Source organism: Lacerta agilis, chromosome 17 (genome assembly GCF_009819535.1).
Source record: "Lacerta agilis isolate rLacAgi1 chromosome 17, rLacAgi1.pri, whole genome shotgun sequence".
In the NCBI taxonomy this organism is placed as follows: domain Eukaryota; kingdom Metazoa; phylum Chordata; class Lepidosauria; order Squamata; family Lacertidae; genus Lacerta; species Lacerta agilis.
In genome coordinates this window covers 16,922,843-16,948,859 of record NC_046328.1, presented here as the reverse complement: position 1 = coordinate 16,948,859, position 26,017 = coordinate 16,922,843, and the positions used below count along the sequence as shown (strand labels likewise).

Below are 26,017 nucleotides of genomic sequence, written 5' to 3'. Positions count from 1 at the left end.
GCCGCCTCACTCACCGCTGCCCCCTGTGTTTTCTCTGCAGGCGTGCCGGCAGCAACATTAGCGGGGCCAGCGAAGGCCGAGGGGAGGGCTGGAACCTGGACGACAACGTAAGCACATTTTGCAAAGTTTGAAATGGGAAATGCCCCCCCCCCCGGTGGCACCATGCATGTCCTAAGGCAGGGGTGGCCTTAAGGGTTATGGCTCACTGATGGGACACAGCCTCTGCTTTTCTGCAAGAGAAGCCTTATTTTAAATCCCAGAGAACCACTTCCAGTCACACTGAGCTTGCTATGCTTGTCATTAGCCTGCCAACACCCCCCACCCACCCACAATACCTTCCTCCCAATAATAATAATAATAATAATAATAATAATTTTATTATTTGTACCCCGCCCATCTGATTGGGTTGCCCCAGCCACCCTGGGTGGCCCCCTGCAAAATATTAAAAACACAACATCAAACATTAAAGACTTCCTCATACAGGGCCCCCTTCAGGTGTCTTCTCAAAGTGGTGTAGTTCTTCATCTTCTTGACATCTGATGGGAGGGCGTTCCACAGGGTGGGCGCCACTACCGAGAAGGCCCTCTGCCTGGTTCCCTGTAGCTTCACTTCTCGCAGTGAGGGAACTGCCAGAAGGCCCTCGGAGCTGGACCTCAGTGTCGGGGCTGAACAATGGGGTGTGTGTGTGTGTGTGTGGAAGCGCTCCTTTATCAATATGATAGATATTTATTTGTGTCAGCTGCTAGCCTTTGCCATTCAGGGGCAAGCATATAAAAGCACAGGCAAGCAGCTAAAATTAGCAAGCTGAATTGAAGACAGCGGCCGTTGCGATTTTGTGCTACTGGGGAGATCACTTTCCCGTATGCAGAGGTGGGCAGGGAGCTGAAAGTCTCAAGGTGTGTTGCTGGCTGACCGGCCCCTTGAACTCTCCCTCCTGCTCTGCTTCCTCCCCAGGTGTTCGACAGCTCTCACCAAGCCAGCTACGACGGTTCAAGCAAAGATGGCATTCACAAGAAGAAGAGGCGGACCCGGGTCCCAGACAAGCCCAACTACAGCCTTAACCTCTGGAGCATAATGAAGAACTGCATTGGCAAAGAACTGTCCAAGATTCCCATGCCTGTATGTGACTCCCCACTGCCCCATGCTCTGGTTCCGGGGGCGGGGGGGGGGGCGTTTTCAGGCCACGTTCTCTTTCTTGGTGGCCTTCCCAGGGGCTGCGTGCCAATGTTGGGCGGGGCCAGAGATAAAAGAAATTGGAGATAAGGAGAAATTGAAGCAAACTTTACCTTCGTACAGTGTGCTAGTTCCTACAAACACAATGCGATAAGGGGTTTTGCCTTGTATTAAGTCCAACCGGTGGGGCATCTGTTGGGAGGTGCACTTCTTTACCCTGAAATTTGACAATTGAGATGTATACCTTTTGGACCCACCTTATTCCTGTGACAGTAAGTCATTTCAAACTGTTTTTAACATAAAAAATTCTTTTTATGTTATGTTAAATTCTTTTTTATGTTATGTTCCAGTAACATAAAAAATTCTTTCCAGCTTTCGGTATCTGAAGAAGTGTGCATGCACACGAAAGCTCATACCAGGAACAAACTTAGTTGGTCTCTAAGGTGCTACTGGAAAGAATTTTTTATTTTGTTTTGACTATGGCAGACCAACACTGGTTGTTGGTCTGCCATAGTTGTTGAACGGTTGTTGAACGGCTTGGCTCCCAAACAAATCGGCTCCTCAACGCTGCAAACCTGGAAGTGAGTGTTCCAGTTTGCAAATGTTTTTCGGAGGCCGAACATCCAACGTAGCTTCCACAGCTTCCAATTGAGTGCAGGAAGCTCCTGCAGCCAATCGGAAGCTGCGGCTTGGTTTTTGAATGGTTTCAGGAGTCGAACGGACTCCTGGAATGGATTAAGTTCGACAACCATGCTACCACTGTAAAAGCTTTTGAATAGATCAACAGGTGTTTGGACATTGTTTTAATTTCAAGAAGAGAGTCAGTATTGCACAGGATAAAAAAATTCCTTCCAGTAGCACCTTGTTGTTGTTGTTCAGTCGTTCAGTCGTGTCCGACTCTTCGTGACCCCATGGACCAGAGCACGCCAGGCACGCCTATCCTTCACTGCCTCTCGCAGTTTGGCCAAACTCATGCTAGTAGCTTCAAGAACACTGTCCAACCATCTCATCCTCTGTCGTCCCCTTCTCCTTGTGCCCTCCATCTTTCCCAACATCAGGGTCTTTTCTAGGGATTCTTCTCTTCTCATGAGGTGGCCAAAGTACTGGAGCCTCAACTTCAGGATCTGTCCTTCTAGTGAGTACTCAGGGCTGATTTCTTTGAGAATGGATAGGTTTGATCTTCTTGCAGTCCATGGGACTCTCAAGAGTCTCCTCCAGCACCATAATTCACCTTAGAGACCAACTAAGTTTGTTATTGGTATGAGCTTTCGTGTGTATCTGAAGAAGTGTGCATGCATATGGAATTATACCATGGCAGACCAACACGGCTACCCGCCTGTAACTGCTTTTAACATTGCGATTTTTGCGACTTGCCCTGGGACCTTAGGGCGAAGTAGGGATAAGCAATCACCATCTAGCTAGCTAAGTCAGGGAGATTTCCCAAACGTTGAGGCTCTCTAACATCAATTTGCTTTGAGTGGCACTGATAGCGGAATCCTTCTCTCCTCCCCACTTCCCCTGAAACAAAATACAGTCGTACCTCCGCTTACGTATCCCTCCGGTTACATAAACTTTGGGATATGTAAGCGGCAAACCCGGAAATACATGCGCAGACGCACTCTACCACTGCACACGGATGCGCAGAAGCGGTCTCTCCGGTTGCGAAAACCTCGGAATCTGGCCGGACTTCCAGAACAGATCCCGTCCGCAACCAGAGGTACCACTGTACTAGTTTCAGGGTTGCAGCAGGGGAGAAAATGATTAAATTCCACATTCATATTTACAGTTGGCCAGTGGTGTTGAAGATTTGTGGCTTGTGTGGCTGAGGAAGTCCTTCCCTGTTGTGGAGAGTTGGTCGTGGGGAGAGGGAAGATTGAAACTCTGCCTTCAAAGGCAAGAAAGCCGCCTACATGCTCTGCTCAGGAGTGCCTGGAAAGCTCGCTGGGCGCTGGCAGCGACCCAGCAGCACACAAGCCTCTGGCAGCGCCTGCTTTCGAAACAATCAGATATGTTTAATCAGGAAGTAATTGAATGCTTGCTTGTTGCATTTCCAGAGCTGCTTCCTGATCTGGCCCACGCAGGGCAGATGCTGCTGCTGCCGATGCTCTCCGTAGCAGAGATGCTCTCGCAGTTCTTCCCTTTGCATATTGTCATAGTCAATATATTTATAGCCTGCATTTCCCACAAGTAAATCTGTCCCTGAGTTAGGGATGATGGGAATTGTAGTCCAACAACAGCCAGAGACCCAAGTTTGAGAAACTCAAAGTTTAAACAGTTCATTTGACATATACATACAGCTTACCAATAGGTCAAGTCCAAGTATCCCGTTAAGAAATTCATTTAGAAAGGTCCAGGGGCAAGGCAGGTGGGAAAATCTATCCCCCGATGGTCAACATGGAATCCCCAATGCCCGACTTGGGTTCAGATACCCTTGTGCGTTTTTTTTAAGTTCAACACAAATGAAGCACATTTAAATTTAATAAAGTGGGCTTTCATACCTCCTGGTTATCCCAGTCCCTGTAGGAACATTGGAAGCTGCCTTTCACTGAAGTCAGACAATTGGTCTGTTTAACTTAGGGCAGTCTGCACTGACTGGCAGTGGCTCTTCAGGCAGAAGAGATTCCCAGCCCTCCCTGGGGATTGAACCTGGGACCTTCTGCATGGGAAGCAGGTGCTTTTCCACTGAGCTACAGCCTTTCCCCAACACAGACAGGTATTCGCCTCTTTCCCCCAGGCTTCCCACTCTTGGTGAAGGGGGATCTGCTTTAGCCTCGGGTGTCTAATGCCAGCATTTCCCCCTTTTGCTGGAGAGGGTCTTGCTGTTCCAAAATCTTAGGCCCTTTCCTTTCCTCCCGCCCCCAGTAGGTAGCAGAGAAAGGGTGGGTAGTGGGCTTCCTCACAGCAGAGCCTGGTCTTTGTACAGTGTCTCTGCTCCCCCTTTGAGTCAACAGGGAGTCTTTCCCCTTCATTTACGCAGGAACGTGACCCTGGCGAAGGACACAGAGGCCCCTTAATAGCCCTGGCATTGCATTGTATAAATAATCCCTGCATCCAATACACACAATCCGTAAAATTGCAGCAGTGGACCAAATGGAATGATCCAGTGAGGGGTCTTTAAATCAGTCATTGCCGCTCCTGCAGCAGCAAAGAGATTAAAGTTCACACAGAAAAGCCACACTGGGAGAGACTTGGAAATGTAATATCGTTTTGGCATGACGGTAAATCTTCCTCCTTCGCGGGGAGCTTTTTGTGTGGATGACAAAGGACTTCAGATACAGACACATACGCTTGCAATTAGATATACATATATATTGCATGCTCCTTTATAGGTTTCCCAGCCAAGTTGCTGATCATACTCGCTCAGCTGCAACATGACATTCACTCCCTTTAAAAAAAAAAAATAAGAGAGATGCTTGCTTTTTCCCTATCCATATATCCAGGCAGAGGCAAACTCAGCCCTCCAGATGTTTTGAGACTACAATTTCCATCATCCCTGACCACTGGTCCTTGTTAGCAAGGGACGATGGGAGTTGTAGTCCCAAAACATCTGGAGGGCTGAGTTTGCCTGTGCCTGATATATCCCTTCTTGCCTCAACAGAAGAGTCCAGTAGCAGGATCAGACCAAGGGCCCATCTAGTCCAGCATCATCTTCCCACAGTGGCCAGCCAGGTGCCTCTTGGGAAGGAAGCCTGCAAGCAGGACTTGAGCGCAACAGCTCTCTCTCTCTCTCTCCCCATTTGCAGCCCCCAATAGCAGAGGCAGTTTCCTCTTCGTACAGCAAAGGAAATCATCTGGAAGCCTTTGGCAGTGGTTGCTCAAAGACATTTAAACAGCTGAATAGCTCAGTCGGTAGAACATGAGCCTCGTAGTCTCAGGGTTGTGGGTTTGAGCCCCAGGTTGGGCAGAAAGATCCCTGCATTGCAGGAGGTTGGACTGGATGACCCTCATGGTCTACAATTCTATGGTTTTGTGTGTGTGTGTGTGTGTGATGGCGGATAGATTTCCACCCCTCCTGTCCCAACTTGCAAAAGTAGCCCAGACCACTCACGGGAGGTCCCTTTTTCTCACTAGCTTTCTGCAAACATCACAGGATTTGCATTCTGCAGGGAGTGATCCAGTAGGACTGGAGCATAAGGTGCCTGCTCCCTTGCTGCTGCGTGGAGATTTTTGAAATACTAAGTGGTATATAAGTGCCTTCAAATAAATAAATAAAAATGAGAGAGAAAGAGAGCGATTCCCTTCCTCCCCGTGAACCGACCCCTCTGGCTTTCTTCAGGTGAACTTCAATGAGCCGCTATCCATGCTGCAGAGACTGACAGAGGACCTCGAGTACCATGAACTGCTTGACAAAGCCGTCAAGTGTGAGAGCTCCATTGAACAGATGTGCTTTGTGGCTGCTTTCTCCGTGTCTTCCTACTCAACGACAGTCCACCGGACGGCGAAGCCATTCAATCCGCTCCTGGGCGAGACCTACGAGCTGGACCGGCTAGATGAGCTGGGTTTTCGCTCTCTCTGCGAGCAGGTGAGGAAAAGGGGAGGGGAGCTGGCATGCTGTCGTGGGTGGGCCCACGTAGGGCTTGGGCCACGGAGACCTCGGTTGACATCCTCTGCTTGGCCGTGGGTGGGCCTGCCATTTCTCTTTCAGCTCAGACCCAGATTACTTGCATCCGTTGTTCTGTTTATTTGTTCCTTTTTAAATGTTCAGAACTTTGCTGTAAAGGTAAAATAAAAAAAACACAATCCAATAAGAAACAGAAAAGGGAAAAGGAAGGAAGGAAAACTTTACAGAGCAAAAAACAAACAAACCTAGGTTCGCAACTGTTGTAAGAATTTTAAGGTATTTTATTTATATATAATAATTGTTATTAATGTACCAAAACAAATAAGGCCACATGTCTGGAAAAGCAGCACAGGAAGACAGGCCTCACTCCATTCTGACTCCCAACTGACCAAGTATTTCTTTGTCTCAGGGGGGGTTGCCCCTCCAGCTACTCAGCAGCCCTCAGCAGAGTGATAATCTCTGGCATCCTGATACCTGAGTGCCAGACAAAAGGGTGTGATTAACTTGGCTGGGAAATAGGGAAATGTAAATATCTTTTGTTTCACTTGATGGGTTTTTGGTGGAGGGCAAGAGGAGACATGGGGGAAGGGTCCAAGATGCTCAGATCACTGCTACCAGACCCTCCCAATTTGTGATGTAATTCTGATGTATGGAGGGGTGGTCTTGAGCTGGAGGGGGGCAATTTCAAAGCCTATATAGGAGCTTGCGCACCTTTGTTGGAGGTCTTTTGCTTGCAAGACACCCTGCTGCAGCAGTTTCTAATAAAGGGCAACCACCTTGCTTTGGGAGATTCTGTATCGTCTCTATTTATTCATAAGTGCTCCTGAGAGGAGGGGAGCCCTACTAAGGCTCTCCCCCGGGTTCGTGGACTCCCTTCTGGGGTTGAACCTAATTTTTATAACACAACCATTACCTCGCAATAGATTTAGTGCTTACAGCAGGCCTGCAACTTAACACTTATCTTTCTTACGTGACTGCAACTTTAGACGGATCGTGAATAAAGAAATAGAAAGGGAGCAGGAGACTGTTGGATACTGAGATCTCACGAGATCTCGTGGGGCCGTCCACAGGATTTTCCTTTGCGGAAAAAGCTTTTGAAGCCCGGTACCTTGCTTGCAGGGCTTTGGGACAGTTGGGCAAGATCCCACAGGGCTGTCTGCAATCTGGGATGGCGGGGGGTGGTTCCAGGGATCCTTCTGACACTGTGCAATTTTGCCTTCGTGCACTGACCCCTGGAACATAACCCTTGCATACGTTGTGGGCCTGCTGAACTGTTTTGCCAACTACTTAGACCTAACACCATTGGGGTTTGTTTCTCCTTGGGTCTCCCCTCACCCCAGGTGAGTCATCACCCTCCGGCCGCAGCCCATCATGTGTATTCCAAGCGAGGCTGGACACTGTGGCAGGAAATCACCATTGCCAGCAAGTTCCGAGGCAAATACCTCTCCATCATGCCGCTGGGTAAGCACCCTGCTCCCCAGGTAGAAAGTTCTCTGTCCTTGGCAGCTAATCATTCCTTGGCATAGATCATAGAATCATATGGTTGGAAGGGACCCTGAGGATCATCTAGTCCAAGCTTCCTCAAATTCGGCCATCCAGATGTTTTGAGACTACAATTCTCATCATCCCTGACCACTGGTCCTGCTAGCTAGGGATCATGGGAGTTGTAGGCCAAAAACACCTGGAGGGCCGAGTTTGAGGAAGCCTGATCTAGTCCAACCCCCTGCAATGCAGGAATATGCAGCTGTCCCTCACAGGGATTGAACCTGCAACCTTGGCGTTATCAGCACCACGCTCGGACCAACAGAGCTATACACAGTGGCTTAGGTCCGTTGTTGAGGAATTCCTTGTATCTCTAAGGCAGGGTTTCCCAAACTGTTTTTGGACTACAACTTCAATCATTCCCTGTTTAGGGAAGCTTTTAATGTGTGATATTTTAATGTATTTGATTTCTGTTGGAAGCCGCCCAGAGTGGCTGGGGAAATCCAGCCAGATGGGCGGGGTACAAATTATTATTATTATTATTATTATTATTATTATTATTATTATTATTATCCCTAGCTAGCAGGACCAGTGGTCAGGGATGCTGGGAATTGTAGTCCTAAAACAACTGGAGGCCCAAGTTTGGGAAACCCTGATCTAAGAGATCTCCTCCTCTATTTAAGAGCACCAAATCAACTTTTTATTTTGCCGGCAACTGACTGAATCCCATATGAAGATTGTGACAGTCTGGTAGTGCCCTTAGACTGCCTTGAAGTTTTCCAAAGGCCTTTCCATGTTCATGGCAGGCAGCAATTCAGCAGGTCCTGGAACTGATTCTAAACCTGATAGAGGAGTTGACAACCTCAGCAGTGGGAGGGATGCTCTGAGCCTCCTCCAAGTGCTGCATCCTCTCCCTCTAATGGTCCCAGCAACGGCTGCTAGAATCTTTTGAGAAAGAGCATAAAGACCCCTTTCTGGACTGGCTTATGCTGTCATGCCAAAGTTGGGGCATGTGGGAAAGGCCCTGAGGCACAGGGGTGGAGCATTTGCAACGCATGCAGGAGGTCCCAAATTCAGGCCCTGGCATCTCCAGGTAGGCCTGGGAATGTCTTGCCTGAAACCCTGGGAAACTGCTGCCAGTCAGTGTAGACCAGAGTTCTTCAACCTTGGGTCCACAGGTGTTGTTGTTGTTGGGACTTTTTAAAATTACCAGAGTCTGACCCCACCCCCCAGGAAGTGTAAATCTGGGTCAGATTGGGGGTAGGTGGGTGGGCTGGCATTTTGATGCCAACCATGTAGTGTGGTAAAGGGTAAAGGTAAAGGGACCCCTGACTGTTAGGTCCAGTTGCGGACGACTCTGGGGTTGCGGCACTCATCTCGCTTTATTGGCCGAGGGAGCCGGCGTACAGCTTCTGGGTCATGTGGCCAGCATGACTAAGCCGCTTCTGGCGAACCAGAGCAGCGCACGGAAACGCCGTTTACCTTCCCGCCGGAGCGGTACCTATTTATCTACTTGCACTTGACGTGCTTTCGAACTGCTAGGTGGGCAGGAGCTGGGACCGAACAACAGGAGCTCACCCCGTCGCGGGATTCAAACCGCCGACCTTTTGATCAGCAAGCAATAGGCTCTGTGGTTTAGACCACAGCACCACCTGCGTCCCATCATGTAGTGTGGACCCTGCCAAAAAATGTGTCTGCATGAGGATCCTACAATAAACACCCTTCCAGAAGCCCCCTTGGTCCCTTTTTTTCCTGTTATGTGAATCCTACTGCCCAGGCAGGACGGAATATTTAGTCCATCTTCATGGTGGGCAGTGAGCAAGCTCATGATATTCATCAGAAATCCCACCCTTTAATGAGGCCTTTGAAGAGCCTGTTGCCTGGATTAGATCAGAAGTCCATCTAGCCCAGTATCCTGCTCCCATTGTGGCCCATGGGGAGCCCGCAAGCAGGACCTAGAAGCAAGAGTGTCTCTTTCCTTCCCTGCAGGTTACATCCACTTGCAATTCCACTCCAGCGGCAACCACTACGTCTGGCAGAAGGTGACCTCCACCGTTCACAACATCATCGTGGGCAAGCTCTGGATCGACCAGGTCAGCTGAGCAAGAACTCCCCTAGCAGTCACGGGTGGTGGGAATTAATGGAAGAGCTCGCTGGATCAAGCCAATAGCCCCTTTGGTCCAGCATCCTGTTCTCACAGTGGCCCACTGGATGCCACAATGGGCAGGATTTGAGCACAAGAGCTCTCTCCCTTGCTATGGTTTCCAGCAACCGTCAGCCAGGAGCACTGCTGCCTCCAGCTGTCGAGGCAGAGCATAGCCATTGTGGCTGGTACCAACTCCTCTTCCATGAATTGGTCCAGTCCTCTTTGAAAGCCATCCAACCCGGTGGCGATCCCTGGTGCCTCCATGCAGTTCCATAGTTTTAACTATGTACCGCACCGAGAACGGAGCCCATACTAAGGACAGCGGGTGGGCCTCCTTATGCATTACTGAAGGCTTCCTGTGAGCCACTCACACATTGTGCATTCATGTGCTCCCCTAAAGGTGAAAAGAGTGAAAGCAGCAGCACACATTTGCAGGTGAGCGACAGAACAGGTACACTCTTTGGCAAGCTGAGATAGGGCACGGTGACCCCCTTCCGACTTCACCCTCGATGGCAAGCCCAGACTTGCTGCCACCAAGTGTGTGAAATGGCCCAATAGACTTCCCATCCCGCAAGACAAATATTGGTTACATCTGAGTAATCGGCCTCTCTTACTTCTATGTAGGAATGATTAAATATTTGCGGAAACAACCCTGTTGCAAGTTGATATATTATTGCTTTTCACCTAATAGGTTTTACATGCACATCCCTGTATTTTAAATAGTTGCATTCAATCTTATTTTGGCACGTGTTTTGCATTGCTTAAAAAAGGCATGATTTAAAGCCCTTTTATGGTTTAGAGTAACGCGCATGGAGTTCTCAAGATACGCAGAGGTTACCCCCATAGTATTTTGAGAGTCGAGAAATCTCTCCTGCATTGCTGGTGGGGTGGATATGGAAGAAATGTAGAACTAATCTCTTTGCGTTTTCTTTCCTCTCTCTTTCTCTTTTTCCCTAGTCTGGTGACATAGAAATCATCAACTACAAATCAAAAGATAAATGCCAACTGAAATTCACTCCCTACAGCTATTTCTCCAGAGATGTCCCCCGAAAGGTAGGCATCCCCACCCCCACCCTGACAGATGCAGGGCTACACTGCCTTTATACTGGGGGTGACTAACCTGTAGCCTTCTAGAAGTTGTTGGACTCCAACTCCCACCATTCCCTGGCTGTCCTGGTTGGGGCTTATGGGAGTTGGACCCCCAAGCCACAGGAAAAGACTTTCAAGAGAATTTTCAATGTGAAACTATTTTTTCATTTAAGACTGTAATTCTTAACAGCATTAACACTATATTTGTATTTACTTATGAGTAAACACATCTTTTTGGTTGAAACTTCTGGCCAGAGTTCTTAATTATATTTATTTCAGTGTATTTTGTAATAAGAACTCCAACTTTACTGAAGGCAAATGAGCATAATGGTCACAAATCCAATACATTCAGGATTGGCACTGTCCATAAGAAATCCAGTTGCAGCAGACTTAACTTAAACTTACAATAACTTACAATAAGTCTAAAACCTTAACACTAAGCATATTATGTACTGAACACCACACAGTTGGAAAGAAAGATAGAAAAGAGTGAAACTCAGGCTCCTTCTGGCCATATTATTATTATAGTCAGTATGACCTTGACAGAAAGAGATAACAGCACCAGTTTAAGCCAGTGGTACTCAGCTTCACTAAAGGAATAACCCAAACACCACGAACCTTCTGCTTGTTTCTGGAATTAATTAGAATAGGAACGATCTCTACACATCAAATCAATACTTTCTGTTCCAAGAAATGCAAACTGACAAGCCCCACCAGCAGGATGTGGGCCTAAGAGCACTCTCACTCTAAAAAAAAAAACCCTTCTCTAACCCAGTGCCCTCCAGATGTTGCTAGATTCTAACATTAATCAGTCCTATCCAGCATGTCTAATTGTCAGGGATGAAGGAAGTTGTGCTTTTAAACATCTGGAGGGAACCAGGTTGGGGAAGGCCGCTCTAGGACTTTGTGAAGACCGTGAGCGGGGTGGGACGCGGCCACTGGCAGACGTTGCGTCTCTAAGGAGGGGCTTTGAATCCTCATTGTTCCTTCCTAGGTGACAGGCCTAGTCATGGATGCGGAGGGCACAAGTCACTATGTCATGTCCGGCACATGGGACGAGAAGATGGAGTGCTCCAAAATCGTGCAGAGCACCGAAGGAAACGGCAGCGCAGAGGGCAAGGTGCCCAAAACCGTCTACCAGACGCTGTCCCCCAAGGTCCTGTGGCAGAAATACCCTCTTCCGTGAGTCTGCCCAACAGGGCTCGGGTGCCGCGGGTGTCGCCAAGCCCACGTGCCTGCATAGTTTAGGGGTTGGTGTAAGAATCACGTTTCCGTGGCTAATGGGTCTGACAAACAACAAATGTGCAGCAGGTGCAGGGAACCTTTTCCTCTCCAAATGTTGCCGAACGGCAGCTCCCATCAGCCCCTGCAACCAATGGCCAGGGATGATGGGAGTTGTAGTTTGGCAACACCTGGAGGACCCCAGGTTGATATGGAAAGAGGCGGTCCTTGAGGTATTGTGGTCCTGAACCGTTTAAGGCTTTATAGGTCAAAACCAGCACTTTGAATTGGGTCCGGAAACTAATCGGTAGCCAGTGCAGTCGGACCAGGATCGTTGTAATATGTTCAAACCGTCTTGGTCCGGGGAGCAACCGTCTTGCTGAGTTCTGCACTAGCTGGATTTTCTGAACCTTCTTCAGAGGCAGCCCTACGTATAATGCATTGCAGTAATCTAACTTTAAAGTTGCCAAAGCGTAGACAACAGTAGTTCGGCTATCCCTGTTATGATCTTAGCCATGGGAAGGGGACTTCAGGTGGCCAAACCCCTAAGCCCATTCATGCAATGGACACACGCTCTTTCTTAAACCGGCCATGGGTCTTCCTCCTGCAGGGAGAACGCTGAAAACATGTACTTCTTCTCCAACCTGGCTTTGACGCTGAACGAGCCCGAGGACAGGATAGCCCCCACGGACAGCCGCCAGAGGCCTGACCAGCGGCTCATGGAGAACGGCAAGTGGGACGAAGCCAACGCGGAGAAGCAGCGGCTGGAAGAGAAGCAGCGGGCCGTGCGGCGCAAGCGGGAGGCAGAGGCGGCGGAGGCCCTGGAGGAAGGTACAGGTCAAAGGCCACATTCGTGCCATACATTTAAAGCAGTACGATACCCCATTAAACAGTCGTGGCTTCCCCCAGAGAATCCTGGGAGCTGTAGTTTGCTATGAGTGTGGAGAGTTCGTGAGGAGAGACTCCTGTTCCCCTCCCAGGGCTACAGGTCCTAGAGTGGCTTGACAATTATTATTAATGGATTATTGTTAATGGCGTTTTTATCCCACCTTTTCCTCCAAGGAGCTCAAGGTGGTGTGCAGAGTTCTCCGCATGTTGTCCTCACAAGAACCCTGCAAGGTAGGTTCAGCTGAGCGAGTGACTGGCCCAAGGTTACAACCAGGGAGCTTCATGGCCGAGTGGGGATTCGAACCCTGGTCTTCCAAGTCCTAGTCCAACATGGCCACCGGCTCTCTCTCAACCCATCCCTCTTCCCAGTGAATTCTGGGAATTTTAGCTCCAGGTGAGGAATAAGGGTCTCCCCACAACTCTCAGCACCCTGAATTCTTCAAGTGAGAGACCTGACTGTTTGGAGGGGCATTGTGGCACTTTAAATGTATGCTGTGGTTGTGGCCAAAGTACTACAGGAAGAGTTCTGAGGCCAACAAGGTGCCTGGAGGGCCCTCCTGCTAGAGCAGAGCTTTCCATGTTGGTGACACACTTTTTAGACACTGTAATTCAGTTTTACTAGCAAACCGGAAGTTAAAACTACCGGTAACCCCTTTCTAGCCCCGGGAGCAGCGTGGAGAGCATTCGCATGACACGCCTATAGACTAAGGCAGGCTTCCTCAACCTCAGCCCTCCAGATGTTTTGAGACTACAATTCCCATCATCCCTGACCACTGGTCCTGCTAGCTAGGGTTCATGGGAGTTGTAGGCAAAAAAAACATCTGGAGGGCCAAGGTTGAGGAATCCTGCACTAAAGGTGTCGCGACACACAGTTTGGAAAGCTCTGTGCTAGTGTAAGCAGTCTGTCTACTCAAGATGCTGATGCTGACAATGGTAATAATTTTATTTTTATTATTTTATTATTTGTAGCCCGCCCATCTGACTGGGTTTCTCCAGCCGCTCTGGGTGGCTTCCAGCACATATAAAAACATAATAAAACATGAAATATTTTTTTTTAAAAAAACTTACCTATACAGGGCTGCATTCAGATGTTTCCTAAATATTGCATAATTAGTTATTTCCTTAATATCTGATGGGAGGACATTCCACAGGGTGGGCGCCACTACTGAGAAGGCCCTCTGTCTGTAGCTTCACTTCTCGCAATGAAGGAACCGCCAGAAGGCCCTCAGAGCTGGACCTCAGTGTCTGGGCTGAACGATGGGGGTGGAGACGCTCCTTGAGGTATACTGGGCCGAGACCGTTTAGGCCTTTAAAGGTCAGCTCCAACACTTTGAATTGTGCTCAGAAACGTACTGGGAGCCAATGTAGGTTTTCAGGACCAGTGTTATATGATCTCAGTGGCCACTCCCAGTCACCAGTCTAGCTGCCGCATTCTGGATTAGTTGTAGTTTCCGGGTCACCTTCAAAGGTAGCCCCACGTAGAGAGCATTGCAGTAGTCCAAGCGGGAGATAACCAAAGCATGCACCACTCCGGCAAGACAGTATGCAGGCAGATTCTTTGGACTGCAAGTCCCCTCGGCCTCAACCGTGCATCAACCGGTCATGCTGGCCAGGGCAAGCTGGCAGCTGGTAATCCAAAACATTTGGAGGGTGCCAGGTTGGTACTAATGGAAGACCCACATAGCAACCAGCTGTGGGAAAAACGGGCCACACATATAGAAAGGAATTGGGGAACCCAAGGATTAGATTGCATCACAAGTCAATGCCCCCGAGCATGGAGCGTGTGGCATGAGCCTTCATCAACGGTTGACCTGTCTGTTGCGTCCTCATCCTGTGTTGTGTCATCATCCTGTGAAACCCTTTAGAATCCTAGTGCATTTGTGTGGTGAATGGGGAACAGCTCAGTGCCAGTGAGGTGATCGTTGGAAGATGCAAGACAGATAAAAAAGAAAGCCATCCCTTCACACGGCGCATACCTGACATTCAGAAAAAACCTGAAGGCAGCCCTTTTTAGGGACGTTTTTAATGTGTGATATTTTTGTATTTGATTTCTGTTGGAAGCCGCCCAGAGTGGCTGGGGAAATCCAGCCAGATAGGCGGGGTTCAAATAATAAATATTATTATTATTATTATTATTATTATTATTATAGTTGAAACTATGGAACTCCCTCCCGCACAAGGCAGGGATGGCCCCCAACTTGGGTGTGTTTAAAAGAGTACCGTGGTACCTCTGGTTACGTACATAATTTGTTCTGGAGGTCCGTTCTTAACCTGAAACTGTTCTTAACCTGAAGCACCACTTTAGCTAATGGGGCCTCCCGCGGCCGCTGTGCCGCCAGAGCACGATTTCTGTTCTTATCCTGAAGCAAAGTTCTTAACCTGAAGCGTTATTTCTGGGTTAGCGGAGTTTGTAACTTGAAGCGTATGTAACCCGAGGTACCACTGTATTCGACAAATGCATGGAGGAGGGGACTGTTGGTGGCTCCTAGCCAGTGCTTTTTTTTCTAAAAAAAAGAAATGTTTAGGGGCACTCTCATTTTGACTCAAGAAAAACCACCATTTTATAGTTCAAATCAGGAAAAATAAATACAGTAAATGGACAGAAGTACAGAGAACATGCATTACCTCATATTACACAGCCGACAGCTCACCGTATCTTCCACATTGGCATGAGGTTGTGTGCGCTAACATCTTCCCGATTCCTCTGCTTGCTGTTGGTGTCCGTCGCCAGATGTTGCCCTTTCAAAAACTATGAATTGACATACACTGAAGGCTTAAACAAACTCAAAGGGAAGGGCCTACCAATTTTATAAACGTTAAGTTGGCTACAGTGTATAAATGCATTCCACACTGCTTCACACATTAAACGCTCGCTTCTGTCTGAGACTCAGGAAACACCGTGACAGAAAATGAGGCCGCCATCGGGGGGTGGCAACGGAACTGACGATTCACCGTGCTAGAGAAGAAACTAAAAAATTAATTTTTCTTAGTATCTTCTCCCGTTAGATTCACAAAATGTTTACGGGTATGCATACCCGCACCCGAAAAAAGCACTGCTCCTAGCCACGATGGACATCCTCTGCCCCCACAGATGGAGGCAGCGATGCTTCTGAATCCCAGTTGCTGGAGAGCCAGCGTGGTGTAGTGGTTAAGAGCGGTAGACTCGTAATCTGGTGAACCGGGTTCGCGTCTCCACTCCTCCACATGCAGCTGCTGGGTGACCTTGGGCTAGTCACACTTCTCTGAAGTCTCTCAGTCCCACACACCTCACAGAGTGTTTGTTGTGGGGGAGGAAGGGAAAGGAGAATGTTAGCCGCTTTGAGACTCCTTCGGGTAGTGAAAAGCGGGATATCAAATCCAAACTCCTTCTTCTTCTTCTTCTGGAGACCACAAGAAGGGGAAATGTGCTCAGGGCCTGGCTTCCCACAGGCACCTGGTTGGCCACTACGAGAACAGGACTCTTCTTACATAAATTCCAAGACCGCTGTGTTAACCTCTTCCCTCTTCCTTTTCTTTGCAGGCAAGGACTACAGAGGCTACAGCCCGCTGTGGTTTGAGCGGAAGGTCGACCCGATCACCGGGGAGCTGATGTGCGTTTACAAAGGTGGATATTGGGAAGCGAAGGAGCATCAGCAGTGGAGTGCATGTCCCAATATATTCTGAGCAGCTTCTGAGCTGGACTGGCGTCTCCCGGGGCGGAAGGGGAGCCTCCCCCCAACATCCTGCCCACGGGAAAGAGGAGCTGTTAGCAGAAGCGCTCCAGGCAGCATCCTGCTGGTCAACACACACTTCAAAGAAACACACAAGAGTTTAAATAAATGCAGATTTTTTAAAAAAAGAGAAAAACTGCAAGACAAAAACCAAACAGGGAATTCCAAACTTATTTTTATGCACTAATGAAATGATATTTGGGTTTTGTTTTGTTTTTTTAAGTGACTTTTTAAAACTACCAATTAGGATTGAGAGATGATGGATCTTTTTCTTTTTTCTTTTTCCTTTTCTTTTTAAGCCTGGCCTATTTATTGCTGCATCAGCAGATGCAGTTTCCTTATATGTTTTGAGCTTCCGGTTCTCTTAACCGAAGCTCTGACACTTCCAAAGATGCACGTATTTGTGGGGGAATGGTGTATGTTTGATTCTTTTTTTCCTCATTTGTGCGTTGGGGACTTGAAATATCTTTTATATATATATATATAATAGTATACATATAAATCAGGTTCTTTTTCTAAAGATGCAGCAACTCCCTAACCCATGTCCCAGATGGTTCCTAAATTCTAGGGAGAAAGTGCGGTGTCTGTTGGGGAGGGGGGGCCAATAACTTTCCCCAACCTCATTTAGAGTTTTGCATCTTTGGAGAAGGGTTGGAGGAGCGTTCTGACAACTGTGGTTTAAGTTCCCTCCCATACTTTTTGGAGTACTTGCATCCAGTATCTGTAAACAGGCAATATTTTTGTTACTTTGTCTTTAAAAATCAAGTCTCTTGACGGTTTTGGGGCGTGTATGGCCATTTAATTTTGGTTCTGTAATCAATCGCTTGGTAGAGAAGTCCCCCTTTTGCCATCTCCAGCTGGTGGTTCTTTTCCGGAAGGACTTTCCCGGTGCTGCTAGGCTTGGGGAGAGCTGGAGTTGAACCCTGGCACACCTCGATGCCATCTTGCTAGTTCCCACCCCCCTCACTTTAGAGATTTCGGCACAGGAGCTGGGTGCAAGCCCAGGCAGGGTGGAACTGAAGGCTCCCCCCACAATCTTATCTGGTTAGAAACAGCACCCTCCTTCTCCGTCACACACCCATAAGGCTGCTCATTCACACAGCCAGAAGTCACAAAAAACTGCCGAGCCCCTGCGTGCTGTCAATTAATGTGACGCCAGTGGCGAGACACATCTGGGCAGCGCTCTCTCCCTGCGCAAACGTGAGACACCCCTGTGGGCCTTGCTGGCGCCATCTTTGTAGGAAGCACACATGGACACTCTCCTTGCTTGCTGTCCTCTTCATCAGAGGCCTGGTGACTCTGGAGGATGCAGAGAGCGGAGCTGGCGGAAATGCCGGGGGGCACTGCCCTCTGCTGCAGTCGAGGGGAAAGTGGGTTTTCCAAGGACAAACGCCTTCATCCCAGATGCCTCACAAGTAGCAAGTCACAACGTGCTCTCTCTGTCTTTCTCAGAACATCCCATTCTTTCTCCTGCCCGTTTGTCATTCAACACTGAGCTGCCGACAAACCCACGTTCTCTGAAATCTGTGCCACAGAGGCATCGATACCGTTTTGCCAGCTGTTCTTAAATCGCCCGACTGACTCACCTTTCTCCCCTGACCAGAACTTGCACAAGCAGGCTCTAATTTCAGCCGTAGTTCGGGGGGGGGGTTGGTTTTTTTTGGGGGGGGGGGTGTTCCAGGGAAATTCTGCCTGGCACCTGGGTTTGCACATCCCTCTTTCAAACCGGCTGGTTTGCCGATGCCGAAGGCCTGGCTGCCTGGTGTTTCCCTGTGAAAGAATGGTGCTTGGGACAGATGTCCCTTATGTCCAATGGGACGAGCGGCTCTTTTTGAGAACTGAACAGGGTCCATAAGGCCTTTTGCCTTTGGAAAATAACAGAGCCGCCCAGTCCTCTGGCTCACAAAATCACATCTTGACAGATGCAGGAACCAGTGGATTTCTTGTGGCCAGGCACATTTATGGGGGGCGGCAGGGAGAAAACGAGCAATAACGAACTTCAGGGCTTCACTCTCTGCCCCCAAAATGCAAAGGGGAGGTCTTCAGTCAGGTTATCCCCAAGAGGGATTTCCAAAACCCTTTCCCTCCCAGCACCTGTAGGAACTGATATTTACTCTCTGCGTTTGCAAGTATATATGTATATACATGCACACACACCTTTGCACAGTATATTTATATATTTATACAAATCTACATAACCTGTGCAAATACACACACACACACACACACAAACAAACATGCATATACACCGTACAATGTAACTGTAGTGACTGAACATCAGTATGCCAACAGCTGATTTCAGTGTGCTCTTTAATCTTAATTATTTATTTGCTTCTAATTTATATATATTATATATATAAAAATATATATAAAATTATTTTTGTTTAAATTTATATGGTACATAAAGTAGAGGGGGATAATAATGAAGACGGGTGTGTGCCTCTGTCTGAATTTTCTTTTTATAGTGCAAATTACATGTACGGTAAATCTTGATTCCTCTTTTCAGGGTAGGTGTCCTCGTGTCTCTCTTTCTTTCTTAACAAGAAAAATAAAAGTGTCGAGGTTAGAGGCACCGTCCATGCTGAGCTCCTGTTCATTTCGATGGCTTGCGCAGGAAAGCGATCTCCAGGATTGTGCCCCAGACCATTGATTTATATACCGGTATAACACTTGCTCCAAAGCCGCAGGCTGAATAGATTCAGCAGGCCGGGTGTGCGCCGGCTTCCTCTTGAGCAAGCCCGTTTCTCTCAGCGGATGTTTAAAAGGAGATGCTTCTAAGTGTCCTGCTTGCTCAGCCTCCCCCAAACCTGTGTGCTTCCAGATGTTTTGGACTACTGCTGGGGAAGGCTGATCCATATCCAGTGTGGGGAAGCTTTGGCCCTCCAGATGTTGCTGAAATGCAATTCCCATCATCCCCAACCATGGACCATGCTTGTTGGATCTGATGGGAGTTTGTCTAGGGAGCTAAACTTTCCCCCTTACCCAAATCTAGAAGAAGAAGCCACCCCTTTCTAAAGAAAACAACACATTTCCTGTTCCTGAAATTCCCATTGAGCCAAAACAGTAGCTTCTGATCCAGTGTTCCTCCTGTGTTTTACTTGAAAAAAATTACTCAAGGAACTACCACTTTGGGGGTGCTTCTTTTGGATTTGTTTCCCCTCCTGTATCCTGGCGGGGTGGGGTGGGGGTGGGAATGTAAATGTGTCTGTCTGGATTTTTATTTATTTTTTTAAAAGTCAAAACCTGCTGCAGCAGTGTTGCCAAAGTCCACCATGAACTGCTGTTTTAAATATATAAATACGTATATATAGATAACGTTTCGATCGAGTCAGCATTACCGTATGTCTTCAACAAGGGTAGTTTTTCTTAGGTGGTAACAACAACAACATGCTGCAAAACTCGTGGGCGGAAACGAAAGAAGTTTGATGCCGTTCTTGAAAATCTGGTGTGTATGTGTGTGTATGTGTGTAGAACAGTTCTACTCCAAATGAATTGAGAGAGGGTTTTAATTTGGATAAATGATTTTTTTTCCAAACACACTTTTTGAAAATTGACGTTCCCCTGTTCATATATACAGCCTAGCGTGGAGACAGTTCTGTGAGCTCTGAGGCTGCAGACGGGTGTCGTTTTTCCAGAATCAAAAGGGGAAGCGACAGAGCCATTGTTGCACCAGCGTGGGCACAGAAACCTTTATTTTGTTTGCATCCATTACCTGTACAAGTGTGGCATGGTTTCTTTTTAATGCTTGAAAAACCCACCAACCTATTTGGCCTGAAGTCATAGTGGGGACAGGAAAGGATACCCCCCTCCAGGGATTACGTTTCTTCACCTTTTACTTTCTGCAGCTGGAGACAGTTCTGCAATGTGGAGGTCTCGTTTTTTTTCTCTTTCCAGACAGCTAATGCACCATCTTCGGAAATGGGAATGGCTTGCTGGAGAATTAAAACAGACCCGTTGCATTGTGAAGAGCTGCTCTCCAATAGTTGCGGGCGATGGGTGTCTGGCTTGTAGCATTTCCCCAGAACTTCTGAGCCAATATGATCCAGTCTGCTGGTACGCCTCAGATGTGATTATTCCGGACGAGCTTTTCCCAACCTGGTTTCCTCCCAGAGTTTTTTGGACTATAGCTCCCATCAGTCCCCAATATCACTTTGCCATGCTGGCTGGGGCTGATGGGAGTTGTAGTCTAAAACATCTGGAAAGCACCAGGTAGGAGGGGGGAGGTTGCGGAAGACACCTGGATGCCCCTCTTCCTAAGATGCTCTTTTACCTAGAGACGGAACAAGCAAGCAAGCAGTGGTTTTCAACTCTTTGTAGTGTGGTGTAGTGGTTAAGAGCGGTGGACTCGTAATCTGGTGAACCAGGTTCGCATCCCCACTCCTCCACATGCAGCTGCTGGGTGACCTTGGGCTAGTCACACTTCTCTGAAGTCTCTCAGCCCCACTCACCTCACAGAGTGTTTGTTATGGGGGAGGAAGGGAAAGGAGAATGTTAGCCGCTTTGAGACTCCTTCGGGTAGTGAAAAGCGGGATATCAAATCCAAATTCTTCTTCTTCTTCTTTGTACACTCTTTCTCAGTTCAGTTTTTAATGCTGTAAAAAAATAAAAGATACAGGGGTTTCTTGCTTTGCTTTTGTTTTCACTTTAAAGGCCTAATTCAGTTTCATTTTTTAAAAAATAAAACGGACTGGGAATCACAGCTCTTTCTAATGCCTTATTGTCTGTGCTTACTTGACTGTGAGTCTTAGCATAGCAGTTTGTCACTTTCCCTCGCATCTTCAACTCGGTGGTAACAAGGGCTCGTTGCCGCTTAAATAAATGAAACCTGACAAGTGCAGGTTAGGCTCATTAGGCACCGGCACCTGAATGTGCAGGGATTGGAGCAGGAATGGGACATCCCGTTCCCAAAGCAGAATATACTGCTCAACAGGCCAAGCCAAAGAGCTGAGCATTTGGTCCGAACCCTGAGCAAATGGCGGCGGCTTGACTAGAGATGACACAACTCCACAGTCTACCTTTAAGAAATAAAACTGGGAGAACGTGGGAAGAAATGTTAAAATGCCATGCTCTGTAAGTGTTATATTGCAGGGGAAATATCAGACTGCTTGTTTGTGAACACTGGCTGGGATGTTTGTGGGCTTCCATTCCTTTCCTTTGAACACACTTCCTGGCATTACTGGAGAAGGTGCAGAAATGTCCTTTCTCCTCAGCAACCTGCCACCCACTCCTGCTGTCCTCGGAAGCTTTGCAGCCAGGCACGGCACCCAAATTTGGGGAGTTTGATCGCAGCAGGGGAGTCACTCGGCAAAGCAGCCCCTTTAACCAAGCGCCTCTTCCTCCCCTCTCCTGCGTGATGACGGCACTTAACAAGAGCACCGTCTTCCTGGTCTTCTACTTTCGTCCCACCAGAGGATTTTAATGTCACCCTACTGTAAATGCTGTTTGAATGTAATACTTTCGAACAAATACTGTATTATTGTGAGTGATCCCTCTTTGCTTACACAGTAATAATAATAAAAAAGTGGATTCAGGAGTTATAAACCCTGAACATTGCTCAGACCCATCGTTTCTGCCCAAAGGTGGAGGATCATGTAGTTAGGGAGGATGGGCTGTTTCTTGTTTTGGAAGCAGCATTGGGAACCTCTGGCCTTCCAGATGTCGCTGGACTACAACTCCCATCACCCCTTAACCATTGGCTGTGCTAGCTGAGGCCAATGGGGAGTCAAAAAGCATCTGGAGGGCCACCAGTTCCTCATCCCTGGCTTGGGAGAACCATTGCCTGATAGCTGAGAATTCACTGAAGTTGGGAGCAATGGGCAGCTTAAAGATCGCTCATTAGTGGTGAATGTGTAAACAGAAAAGTTCAGGGGCTCAAGGTTCTCTGTTCTTCCACCTGCGAGGTCAGTTGGCTTTGGAAGGAAATACACACTGCATGTGCTCAGAGGCATGCTGCTTGGTATTATAACTTCCCATTTTCCCATCTGGATTTGGCAAAAGCTTCTGGGTCTTGGATCTTGGTCAAATTAAGTTGCAGGTGGTAATGGGGGGGCTACGTAGTGCCTGGGGAACTTGATTAGCTGGAAATATGAGTAGGAAAGGCCGCTGAAGACACACACCCACACCCACACACAAATTTTCTTTGAAGCACCATGAAGCCCAGCCTAATCACAATGATAGGCAATGAACTGTGTCTTAAGGAAACTTCACTGCATCCCTGCAATAGCCTGAGTGGCCACTTATCATTCCAGTGGATTCCAGGAGACCTTGTTTCCTCCTCCATTAGCAGCTGAAGCTAGGTGGCACCACTCCATGTACCAGCTCCTCCAGCATGTGATGGGCATCACAGCTGCTAGAGCCGTCTCTGCAACCTAGTGCTCTCCAGTTGGTCTTGGACTGTGACATGCTAGTTGGTTGTAGTCCAAAACAGCTGGAAGGCACCAGGTTGGAGAAACTGCTGTGTCAGGGGAAGGCAGTTTCTCTCGGGCTCCATTCATCGCCACCAGTTTTGAAAAAGGATGTAGTGAATGCAGTCAGGCTTTGGGGTTCGTAATAGCTATTGCCAGAGGCATCTGTTATTTAAAGGGTTCTCCCCTTGTCTAGTATCAGATTTTGATTATCTCCACCTACACAAAAATTCATTTCTACATTCCATTGATTACAGTATAGCCCCATGGACTGCAAGAAGATCAAACCTATCCATTCTTAAGGAAATCAGCCCTGAGTGCTCACTGGAAGGACAGATCCTGAAGCTGAGGCTCCAATACTTTGGCCACCTCATGAGAAGAGAAGACTCCCTGGAAAAGACACTGATGTTGGGAAAGATGGAGGGCACAAGGAGAAGGGGATGGCAGAGGACGAGATGGTTGGACAGTGTGCTTGAAGCTGCCAACATGAGTTTGACCAAACTGTGGGAGGCAGTGGAAGACAGGAGTGCCTGGCGTGCTCTGGTCCATGGGGTCGCGAAGAGTCGGACACGACTAAATGACTAAACATCAACATAGCTGTAAAAAGGGTCAGATGGGAGGTGCGCTTGCAAAATGGTTGTGGTCCCAGGAAAAAGCTGGGTGGAGGTATAAGACCAACAGTGCCCCCTTGTGGCGCATTCCCCCCTGTATTTACAGTTCATAGTAGACGCTTGTATCTGCAGACTACAGCCTTATAGCCAATTGGCGTAGCCAGGATTTTTGTTGGGCAGCCAAAGATTTCTTTTAGGGGCTTTTTTAAGGAGATCCCGCCCCCTCAAGTAGTCGTTGCGCTTCCGCAAGCTTCCGTAGGGCGGCGGGGGGGGGGCAGGCATCTGCTAGGGGGTAGTAATTGAGTACTTTCTTTCAATACTTTTTGCGGAACTGCCTCCCTCCCTTGGCTACAACGCCCATGCTTATAGCCTTGCTTTCCCTTAATGCTAAAGACTCGGGGGGGGGGGGGTTGCCGAGGAGAAGCGCTTTGCACGTGCACAAAGGCACCCTTTACCATTAACGCCTGCCCTACCCCGTCCCCCGCCCCAATGGTGGGTCTCTGCAGCGCGACGGAGACAACACACCCCGCTGCCTTCCCGCCGCCTCTTGCAACTGTCCGCCGAGCCGCGTTGTTTGGCAACGGGCACGACTCCCCACCAATAGGAGCGCTCCGGCCGCCCAGCGTTCCATGGTTGCGTGGCAACCCTGGCCGGGGACGTTCCACGGTTGCAGAGGCGGCTCCACGCTGGGGTGCAGCGGAGGGATGTGCGGCGCGGCATCGGGGCCACGGGTGAGTCCTGATCGCCCGGCTGGGGAGTGATGCGGAGCCCCGAGCTGCCGTGAGTGACCCTCGGACGGAGCCCGGAACTCCCACCCGGCCCACACTTCCTCCTAAGGAGGAGCCCCGCAGGCAGAAACTTTTACTCCATTCCATCGCGCAGGAGGAAAGAGCGAGACTCCCGCCCCATCGCCCCCATAAAGTTGAAAACTCTAGTAGGTTTGGGAGCCCGGTTTATACTTTTGCACAAACGTAGTCAGATGCCATTTGACGGGGCTTTGCAATAAGAACATCGGAAGAGCTCTGCAGCTGGATCTCGACCAACATCCTGTTCTCACAGGGCAGGGGTCAGCAAACTTGTTCAGCAGGGGGCTGGTCCACTGTCCCTCAGACCTTGTGGGGGGCTGGACTATATTTGGAAAAAAATATTTGAACGAATTCCTATTCCCCACAAATAACCCAGAGGTGCATTTTAAATAAAAGGACACAGTCTACTCATGTAAAAACATGCTGATTCCCGGACCGCCTGCGGGCCGGATTTAGAAGGCGATTGGGCCGCATCCTGCCCCCAGGCCTTAGTTTGGGGACTCCTGTCACAGGGACTGCCCAGATCCCTCTTCTGGGAAGCCCTGAAGAGGAGCCGAGGACAACAGCATTCTCCCCACTTGTGGGCAGTTTCATTTCCTAATATTCTTTGGCAGGCTGCTTAAAGCAGCACGATATGGGGCCTTGTTTTAAACACCTGACTTTACTGATAATTTTAATGTCTTATTTCATGTAGATGTGTCAATGATTAAGCAGTACATAAATCCTGATCAATAAAACAAAAACAAACAAATCTGCCCCCCAGCGCCTGGATGTTGGGTTGCTTTGTAGGGCCAAGGTAGCCTCAATGCCCCTTTCGGCCCAGCTTCATTGCCTTTTGTCCCCTTCCTAGGAGTGATAAAAATGGCTTCCGTTCCCGAGAGACCAGGACCTTGGTCGAAGGATCATTGTGATTACTTGCTAGATTCTATTGATGCTCAACTCAGCCAACTCCAGGTAAGAGCTGTTCGGCAGTGGAATTTGCTACCAAGGAGTGTGGTGGAGTCTCCTTCTTTGGAGGTCTTTAAGCAGTCCACCATCCCTCAGACCATGTGGTGGGCCGGACTATATTTGGGGGGGGTTAATGAATTCCTATGCCCCACAAATGACCCAGAGATGCATTTTAAATAAAAACACACATTCTACTCATGTAAAAACAAGCTGATTCCCGGACCGTCTGTGGGCCAGATTGAGAAGGCGATTGGGCCGCATCCGGCCCATGGGCCTTAGGTTGCCTGTCCCTGAGCTAGATGGACCAGCTGGTCTGACTCCATATAAGACCACCTTCTATGATAGGCAAGGGGCCATTGCTCAGTGGAAGAGCATCTGCTTTGGATGCAGAAGGCCTCAGGTTCAATCCCTGGCTGGGAATAACCCTGGTCTGAAACCTTGGAGAGCTGCTGCCAGTCAGTGCAAACAATACTCAACAAGATGAGCTGGTGGTCTCACATAGTATAAGGCATCTTCTTGCATCGCTCCCTATCCAAGACCAACAAAATAAATGTTTTTTTCATCTCCACCCCTATGTTCAGGAACCCAGCGGAATAATCAAGGGCAGCAGTGACAGTGGGAAGGCTTCTCTCAAGAAAACTGTGAGCACTAATGCCACAGCAGGTAAGACCTACCCTCTCCACAGGCTGACCTTTAACCATGTCCCAAGCCTCTTTTCCTCAGTCTTCCCTTCTGCAAACTGGGCACAATTTACTTATTGGTCTATATGTCTTAGATGTAAGACTTAAGCCAGGGAGAGACCTGGTCACAAATCCCCATTCAGTGATGAAGGCCAGCTTCCTTTCAGTCTAGTCTACCTCGCAGGGTTGGTTTGAGGATAAAATAGGAAAACCTTATGATTCACCAACTTCAGCTCTTGGGAGGAAGGGTGTGGGTGGGAGGACAGTGTATCCGTAAGTAGTCTGGCCTGTGTAGGAC

At 48.4% G+C, this 26,017-nt stretch overlaps 1 protein-coding gene across 6 annotated transcripts in view; it reads left to right on the top strand.

The window, feature by feature from the left end:
• Window positions 1–16,400, top strand: part of OSBP2 (oxysterol binding protein 2) — a 132,099-nt gene extending 115,699 nt beyond the window's left edge. For all 6 annotated transcript variants that reach the window (XM_033136443.1, XM_033136442.1, XM_033136444.1 and 3 more), the window contains 9 exons: window positions 41–107; window positions 955–1,119; window positions 5,450–5,695; window positions 7,075–7,195; window positions 9,206–9,309; window positions 10,320–10,415; window positions 11,446–11,633; window positions 12,283–12,503; window positions 16,081–16,400. In XM_033136443.1, the coding sequence (XP_032992334.1) occupies window positions 41–107; window positions 955–1,119; window positions 5,450–5,695; window positions 7,075–7,195; window positions 9,206–9,309; window positions 10,320–10,415; window positions 11,446–11,633; window positions 12,283–12,503; window positions 16,081–16,223 (1,351 nt within the window). In that variant the 3' untranslated portion in view covers window positions 16,224–16,400. The remainder of the gene's footprint in view (window positions 1–40; window positions 108–954; window positions 1,120–5,449; window positions 5,696–7,074; window positions 7,196–9,205; window positions 9,310–10,319; window positions 10,416–11,445; window positions 11,634–12,282; window positions 12,504–16,080) is intronic.
• Window positions 16,401–26,017: the final 9,617 nt, after the last annotated feature.